At 33.9% G+C, this 9,066-nt stretch overlaps 1 protein-coding gene across 4 annotated transcripts; it reads right to left on the bottom strand.

The window, feature by feature from the left end:
* Window positions 1-822: 822 nt before the first annotated feature.
* Window positions 823-3,776, bottom strand: LOC113237223 (serine/threonine-protein kinase PLK4). Of its 4 annotated transcripts, none has more exons than XM_026473571.1 (4): window positions 3,644-3,776; window positions 3,388-3,480; window positions 1,382-3,310; window positions 823-1,351 (listed from the first exon to the last, which is right to left on the bottom strand). In XM_026473571.1, exons 3-4 carry the CDS (start codon window positions 3,219-3,221, stop codon window positions 1,173-1,175), a joined length of 2,019 nt encoding a protein of 672 aa, XP_026329356.1. In that variant the 5' UTR covers window positions 3,222-3,310; window positions 3,388-3,480; window positions 3,644-3,776; the 3' UTR covers window positions 823-1,172. The 4 variants fall into 4 exon arrangements, with proteins under 4 accessions (XP_026329356.1, XP_026329357.1, XP_026329354.1 ...); XM_026473572.1 differs by having other exon boundaries at window positions 823-2,038; window positions 2,279-3,310; XM_026473569.1 differs by having other exon boundaries at window positions 823-3,310.
* Window positions 3,777-9,066: the final 5,290 nt, after the last annotated feature.

The following is a 9,066-nucleotide window of genomic DNA, read 5'->3' as shown; positions in this document are numbered from 1 at the left end:
ACTTTTTATAGAAGTTTCCTAAAATAGTGGAAAAAAGTATGTTAAGGTAGAAATCAGGTAGTAAATAGTTGCCATCCTGACGGACACCACAGCCGTATTTTCTGTTTTTGCCACACTACCTGCTATATAGTTGTAAAAGCGGGCCGCGGGGGCCGAACAAACACTGAAGTCTACCTTTTGGGCATTGTTTGTACCCTATCATCAGTACTGCAAGTATATCGTCATACAAAGCTATCACAATTAAAAATGAAAAGTATTCCATTTTACAATATTTGGAATACTTGTGTTCAACTATTTACGCGCTACTGAGTAAAAACATATCTATAATAAACGGGTACCACAGACATATATGTACTTATTGTAGGAGATATGTAGACAAAACTAGGTACGTCTGTCGAAAAAACGCTTCATCAATATTTTTTATATTTTGAAATTAACTTCTCAAAAGTCAGCTCAGGGTATCCTAAATACACATTACTAAAAGCTATAATACAGCATCCACTTAGTTTCGGTTTAGGTCAGGAGCCATAGATTTAGTACAATTTAATACTTTAAGGGTTAATATCACATCTATGATAGGTACTTACGATACGAACGGTTCAAATTGCTAAGCTTGATGCGCTCTTGACTCTACCAGTATCTTTCAAATTATGTAAAGTATATTTAAGTACGTACTTGATGTTTTGGTTCATATAAGTATAGTACAACAACTGTTTATGGGGAAAATGAGTACATTAGTATTATATTTATAGAAAATATTATTTTATTCTATACTATGATACCTAAAAATACCTATAACATAGTATCATTCTATAAAGGCACTAAAATTATAATAACAAATTAAATATACACTAAAATAATATACCAAATTACTGTGAGGAATTATTTCAATAAGAATTATGTAACTTAAAATACTATGTAATAAAGTTATACCTAATGTAAAAAGCCTTCAAAATGAAGTTGTCTACACAATGAAATTGAGTTCATTCATCATTTTTCACAAATAAGTAAATTTCGCATTAAGTTTATTTAAGCAATCTTAAGATAGTAGTTAAAATTCACATAAGGAAGAGATTACAAAACCAAAATATTAATAAACAGACATAAGGGGAAATAACATTTACAGTTATTATTTAAAGACTCATTTGTCTTTCAGGCAAAATGGCATTCTGCTATGACAAGTATTCACTTGGGGCTTGACTAGAACTAGCTGTGCGATGAAAAGATCCTATATTCAAAAGCGGCGTATTAAAGTTTACGTTTACAGAACCTTGCAGCGGGGAGGCTACAATAGCAGCTGCTTGCACTGGTCTTTTGCCTATTATCAAAGGGAAGCATTCATCAGGAATGCAGGACAATGCACCTTGTATTCTCTTCATGCGATTATAACATTCCTCAAAATGATCATTCAAATATTTCAGTTCTGCAACTGCAGCAGGATTATGACGAGTTTTTAAGGTTTTATCAATAACTTTCAACCCCTCTGTAGGTGAATATGTGACTTTCTCTCCACTGTAAAAAAACATATCTATATCTGTCCCATTCTCCATAAGTTGACATTTTGCTAGTGCTGAATAAAGTGTTATCTTAGGTGTCTTAGCTTTTACAAGATCTACAAATCTTGCAGCATACAAATATTTTTTCCAATGTTTTGATGGTAAATTGTGATAAGTAAAGACCTCATCAGGTTTGGGATCATGTTCTTGACCAAGATTGGTTTTGTCTTTGCTTACATCAACACTGTAAATAACTATCTTCATGCCATCTTTAGTTATTTTGCAGATCTCAACAACTTTCTCTTCTCTGTCTTTACCTTTCTTTTTTAAAAATTCTACAATAACACCACTAGGTTCTATTTTTAGAATGGCATTACGGGTCCTATGTGATATATTAGGCAGTCTGTCAGCACAAAGTGGAGGGACTCCCAAGGTATTTGAGTTTATTTTGCAAGATTTGGATGAAGTTTCTTTGTTCTCATCTATACCAGATGCAATGGAACCTTCAGGTTTGTGCGTTTTAAGATCCATTTTTTTCATATTTTCCAAAAGTGTGATGCTACTATTACAAGCCCCATCAAATTTCTGTATTGGTAAATGGGTAATGGGTTGATTCTGTCTTATGTTGAGTAACCCAACCAAACCTTTATCACTGCCCATACATATTCCATGGTTGTGACATCCATTACTGTGATTAGATAGAGACTGATTGTCCTGCATTCCGCTGAAGACATTAAACGAAGCAGGCTTGATGTCTTCTTTGTTGACATAATTGCCCATATTTTGATCTCTGTAGACACCTACATAATCAGAACCTGTTCTATCGTTTCGTGTTTTGTTACTATGCATTGTGTGAGTGCTGTGCATTGTTGTTAGGAAACCAGAATCTCTAGATAAGTCTTGCTTAGTTATACTAGGTGTGCAGATATTGTATAAAAAGGGATGTTCCATAATGCCTTTAAGTGTGATTCTTTTGGTTGGATCTTTGCATAGCAGTTTTTGTAATAAATCTTGCGCTTGAATTGATAATTCTGAAGGAATTTTGTAATCAGCATTGATCACTTTATTCAGAGTGGTTTTGACATGTTGGGTGTGGAAGGGAGGACTGCCTACTAATAGGGTGTACAGCATGCAGCCCAGGCCCCACACATCAGCTGGCAGTCCATGTAACTCCCTGGAAGCAACTTCTGGGGAAATATAATTAGGGGTTCCACACATGGTGACATGTTTTTCATCAGGACCATTTAATTGAGTAGCTAACCCAAAATCAGCAATCTTGACATTCAAGTCTTTTGTTAGTAATAAATTGTTCAGGGACAGATCCCTGTGAATAATGTTGTGCGTATGGAGATACAGAACTCCACTTACCACTTGTCTAAAAATATCAGCAGCAGCTTTTTCAGACAAGCCTCTAGTTCCTAGTTTGAAGTGTTTTGCAAGCTCTCCATTGTGTGCTAGTTCTAAAACTAAGTAAACATAATGTGCATCTTCAAAAAAAGTGTATAGCTCTAGTATAGCAGGGTGTTTAAGGCGAGAATGTATTGTGACTTCTTGTCTAACTCGTCCTATCATTCCAGCACTTGCCATTAGAGCTTTGTCTATCATCTTGATAGCAACAAACAAACCTGTACGGCGACATCTTGCTCTGTACACATGTGCGAATCCTCCTTTGCCTAGATGTTCAAGTATTTCGTAGTCCTCTATCTTCTCTCCGAACACACTCATTCTTTAAAATATTTTATGATCATAAATTAATTTAAACAGTGTAGCTATTCTACTAAGGCTCTCTACTATGTCCATTATTTTGATGTGTACTGAAAAAAAAAGTTAAAATATACATTAATAAAAAGGTTCAAGAAAATAAATACAGTGCACACATTTAAACAAACACCTTGTTCAAAATCCACTTAGCATCCTCGATGCTTTTCGCGATTATTTCTTGAACTCGTTCTGGGTCAGGTTCAAATTTGTGTTGTTTGTAGCTCTAAAAAGAATAATGCCCAAATGAAAAATGTATTACTTATTTGTTTATAGTGGTAATTTATGTTCGAAAGCATTGGATTTTGATAAACGTTCTACCATATACCATGAGAGAAAATCTGATTAGTTTAGTAATTTCTTTTTGTAAATCTAGTTCCTAAAGTTACCTGTTTCACAGCAAACTTATAATGTAAACATGCATCTGGCGGCAACTTTTCGCATTGTCGCAGCAGATATTTATACAGTTGTAATGATGTCATACCAATTTTCAAATCACGGCTCATATTTAGCAATGAAACATTTCACTTTTTTTATTTCACAACATAGCAAAATTACGTAAATCAATTCCCAAAAGTAAAAACAATCTTCCTTTGCATAAAAATAACTGTCAATAGAGTCCTCCACCATATCACAAACTCACAGCACAGAGTCGATCACGAGTTACGAATCGATTCGATACATACAAATAAACAAAAGTTCTAAAATTTCCATTTTGAAAAAAATCATATTTTTGAGAAAAATAAATCATTTTCCCATTAATTTCGCATTTCACGTTGAGATCTGTTAAAAGTTGAAGTTAATGAACGAAAATGATGGAGACATACCGTTTTTTTTAGCTTTTGTGAAATCATTTTAAATCTCGTTTTTCTCATAAGTGACTTTTATACATACGAGTTTATTTTATAATTCATGCTAAATTATACTTCAAAAGATATTTGTAACCGTATAAATTATATTTTTCAAATTATCCGGTAGTTTTCCGGAAAAAAATCTCGTAAAATTACCCTCAGCCATAGAGTATATTATTGGTTTTATTTCAAACCGTAACATTTTTGAGTATTCATTATTATTAATTGGCGAAACACTATTTAAGTTCGTTCATTCAGCTCAGTAAATTTCATTCAAAATTGTTCTTCATTGTCAATCATTCCAACCTTTCATTCACCATTCATTTCATCCCTTTGCTTGCTTGACTTGCTGTTGCTAAATCCGAAATAAAATTATAAATTGAGCAAGCAAAGTTGTGATTATTCGTACAGTAATGTTACGGCCGCGACTGTTATGATTACAGTTTAGTAACTTACACTCTTAGGTGTAACTCTGCATTTAGTGATTCATCGGGAGATTAGAAATAATTATGTTGATAAGTCAATATTTCTCTTTATGTTTGTGATTGTGCATTACTTTGATAATGATTCGATAGGGCTAATGTGTTATGGCACTTGTTACAATTCGTCGTTCTCCGAGTGTGCAAACACCAAGGAAAACGGTAAGTAACAAAGGCGGATGTACTTCATTGATGTTATTTTTGCATGGTGCTATCATGAAAAAGAATGACAGATGGAAACAAGAGCTTTCGTTCGTCCTTGTTCTTTAGATTTGTGGTCGAATTGTCGTTCTAGTAGATAGCAATTACGTTTGAAACTTATGTCGCTAAATAAGAACAATGAAAGAAATAGCTACTGGGTCCTTCACCTGTTCAAGCTCAACAAGTTACATTTCAACCTTTTATGTCAAGCAAACAAGACTCACTGGGCTTCTTGAGAGCAAATCTGATTATTGACCTATTGTATGTTTGATTGCCATACCAAGTTTCATGAAAGTACATACATCATTTTATTCCATTTATATTTACATGGTCCTTGCTCCCATGGTGTACATTGTCGCTTTGTGGAATATTTTTTAGAAGAGCACAAGGTCTATGGTTAACTGTTTCATGTAATTTGAATGTACAAATTATTGTATGTAATTTAATTGTACTAACACAAACATCATATACCCCTACTATCTGTAATATGATATTTTAATTGATGCCTTTTAAGGCTGTTAAGGCATATAGTACCCAAGATAGACAGATTAACACACAGAATCTAATAGATACAACCATACCAGTCTAACTTTGCAGCTACTGACACACTGTCAGCTACTATTTCTTACTAGTATGATGGGTCATAGATAAATACAGACTATCACAATTGTCCATATCGAAATTAAATCTACTACATGTATTTAGGGTTTTTATTTGGAATATTGAAGTGACAATTTGCACAATTCAGTGTGTGCTGGTTCTACTGTACTTAAACCATACATCATTGAAGTAGGATACTATTTTATTTATTTCAATTAACTTCTGTACAAAATCAAAAATTATAATAGTAGTAATAGCGTAATATCAATATTTAAATATTATATATAAGCTTTAACATATTCTTTATTGTTACAGGATGAGGCAGAAAAATCAAGTGAAAATGTTGAAGATGTTGGAAACCGCAGCAGCAAGAGGTAGGTAATAACTGTTGATTACATTTTAATTTTAACATTTGAGCACACTACATAGACATTGAAGGATAGGCATGACATTATGAATTAAAGTTTTATAACTATTTATGCTTAAAAAAATAATAACATACATTTAAGAATAAAGAGTTTTTTAAATTTTGAACATGAAATAAATTTTCCTATATTATAATATTTGAGTACATTTATGTCACTTCAAGAGTACTCATATTGTGTATTGGCAATTTAGTCATATGTTACCTATAAAGACCATAAGTTCAACAGATTGATACCTCCAATGAACACTATATCTGTGACGCCAATATAACAGTTGGACCTGTTGTTTTTTATTTTGTTGTGTTTCTTTATGTTGTTCAAAAATTCGTTTTTTTATTTTTATTATTTTTTATTTATTTTTTTCCACAAAGTTCGAGGATCATAATATTAGTAAATAAAAATGACTGTTTACAAAAAATAAAAGAAAGTGACCAAAAAAATACAGTTGGCATAGTGTTCATTGGAGGTATTGAGATAGGATAAACAATGTACCTTTATAAACACCTAATAAGTTATTTTCGTTTACTATTAAATAAATAAAAAAAATCTCAAAATTTAGAACATATAAATGTATGTTATTATCTGATGATTAATCTCCATGCACTTACTTGATCTGTGTTTGAAAGTTATTCAAATTTTAATCATAAAATCCCATTTTAATGATGAGGAATCCAAATGACAGCAGGATTGTTGATGATGCTTGCTTAAGATGGAAAATTGTAGCATACGAAGATTATCATTCATTGTCCACTGTATATTGATTTACAACTTGTAGTTTATTATAGAACTGCTTATAAACTTCCAATAGAGCTTCGAGTGTACCATTCTGTTATATTATTGTTTTATCAATCTGACATGTTATATTTGATTTACAGTTTGGATCACACTGTGGTTTGGATTAAATTTTTTAAGCTGTTAGTCATAATATTCTATCTTATTTCAAAAGATAGTAGAGTATACCATTTCAAGGTATTAAGATTACTATTGTAGCTCTACCCTAATAATTAATAGATAGAAGACCGTAATATGACAATACTTAGTACTTTTATTGCATACATAATGTTATTCAGATGGTAGATTACTGGTAGTAATTTAAAATAATATGGCAGTCTATAACTACTTGGAAGGAATCATCACATTATATTGATTGTACTAATATTGTAACAAAACAATGTACTAGAGAAGATGCCGTGAGCTGTGCGTAGCATTCTTTCATTTTTTTTCTTCTGGGAGAGAAATAGCAAATATTTACTTTTGTTAATGCAGACTTTAGTTAGGAGGCCAAATTTTACTTTATTGTTTAAGCTTCACAAGCACCATTTACATTGTTGGTTCTTCAAACTAACATATTAAACCTGAAAATGTTTTCTTCAACCTTTTATATTTTTGTTTATTAAAATATGTTTTTTAAACTTCTTCTTCATTTTCCTGTAATGTCATCAGGACTTGTCCAGCATTGCTCCAGCTGAATATTGAGACACCCAAGGATGCAGTCCTATAGCAGGCCTTGCTTTTAGAGTTCTGGTATATCTTAAATTGCTTTCTGTTGGTGCGATCTACTGGCAAGATTTTTTATTGTTTTCTTAGTGTGTAAGTCTCTATTTACCACTTGACTTCTAGCTTCACTGATGAAATGTTTGGGTTAAAATATTTAACAGTAGTTTAAATTTCCAAGTTTTAAATATTGACTTCCTTGCTCCTACAACTTATTGTTATTGAATCAGTTGTTAAATTAGTTTGTTCATGTAGTGGTTGAACGCTACATAATATGTACGTATAGTACATTGACCTTGATCGTTTTAAACAATATGTTTCAATGTTTCATCCCCTTTGTCAATTTATGTATGTACATTGTCCAAAACTCTATTGAACCAGCATTGGAAAATATTTATTTTAACATGGTAATAATCTAGATATTTAATATAATTATTTGCAATTTCAGTACACAGACTGCTATGTTTCGTATGGGGGTCTACTCTCGATCTCAGTCCGACATCCGTCCGAAACAATAACTGCCAAATAAGTAATACTTGACCAAATGAAAAGACGCGTGATGCGAATGAAGCTTCATTCTTAATACTTGTCTTTTAATTTTGTCGAATATTACCTATTTGACAGTAATTGTTTCGGACGGATGTCTGATGGAGATCGAGAGTAGACCCCCTGATATTGGATCGCAACGAGAAGTAACATTATATATTTATGTTGCCACTACACCAATAAAACTAGGGATTGTCCTGTGTGCTATGAGTAGCAGAACAACGAAATTAACAAAGAAACAATTTATAAAACTTTGTTTCCCAAATTGGTCCGGCCGGGAATTGAACCGGGACCTCCGCACCTAGCACCCACAGTACCCCGCTGGGCCACCGAGGTCGTCAAAATTACATTATTGCAAGATGTTCATGCACTCTTGCTTAAATGACCTACTTGTGGCGGATATCCACAAAGGTTATCTGCGGAACGGGCGAAAGGATTGCACTCAACCGACTTATTTGGCCTGACTGAATAATATCAGGGACACGAGCGCAACCCCGAAACTGAGGTGCACTGCGCAGCGCAAGATCGCGCGACCTCAATATCATGTACTAGGTAACGTCATGTTGTGGTTTCTGGTACCTTAGTAACGTACGCTACATTGATAAATGAAACTTGATTTTATTCGTGACGTTGGTTTATTTATATTTGCCATCAAAATGCAGTAACAGTATGTACGCATGTGTAGTGGTTGAGCCAGGCGTGTGCTCGAGCGCCTCGTGTTCCTGTTCTGCGTCGAGTTTCTATATTTACGCGGCAGTTAGTGCTCGGTTCGGTTCAGAGGGAAGTCATGACGTCGGGGACCGTCGGGCATAGCGGGCGGATTGCGTCGCGCACGCACCTTATTGTCACTGGATTCGTCGCTCGGTGTAGCGGCGCGCCGCGGGCGTCTCGCGGGTGACATAGCACGCGTTTCGCATCCGTCGGAAAAATCGCAACCACATTGCCGCACCAATGTTTTTGCGCCAGTACCGTATTCAGTGACATTACAATTGTGTGACATTTTTTGCTTGGATTACTCCCTTTTGTTTTCGACCATGGTTGCGTTCAGGTAAAATGTAACGTAAGCTTGTTTTTATGTTCCAATTCATGCTCCTTGTGGTTTAATTTGTTGTAAAGGCAAGGTAATGTCAATGTCCCTGATAGTCATTAACATGGATAATGAGACGACATACACACATCAAAAAAAGTTTGCGATCACTTCGAAAAACTGAAATCT

Source organism: Hyposmocoma kahamanoa, unplaced genomic scaffold (genome assembly GCF_003589595.1).
Source record: "Hyposmocoma kahamanoa isolate Upper Pololo Valley unplaced genomic scaffold, ASM358959v1 93, whole genome shotgun sequence".
NCBI classification, from domain to species: domain Eukaryota; kingdom Metazoa; phylum Arthropoda; class Insecta; order Lepidoptera; family Cosmopterigidae; genus Hyposmocoma; species Hyposmocoma kahamanoa.
This window is presented reverse-complemented; position numbering and strand designations above follow the sequence as displayed.

Excerpts from the sequence above, each read along its gene's own strand:
- LOC113237223 (XM_026473569.1), bottom strand. The coding sequence starts at position 3,221 with ATGAGTGTGTTCGGAGAGAAGATAGAGGACTACGAAATACTTGAACAT.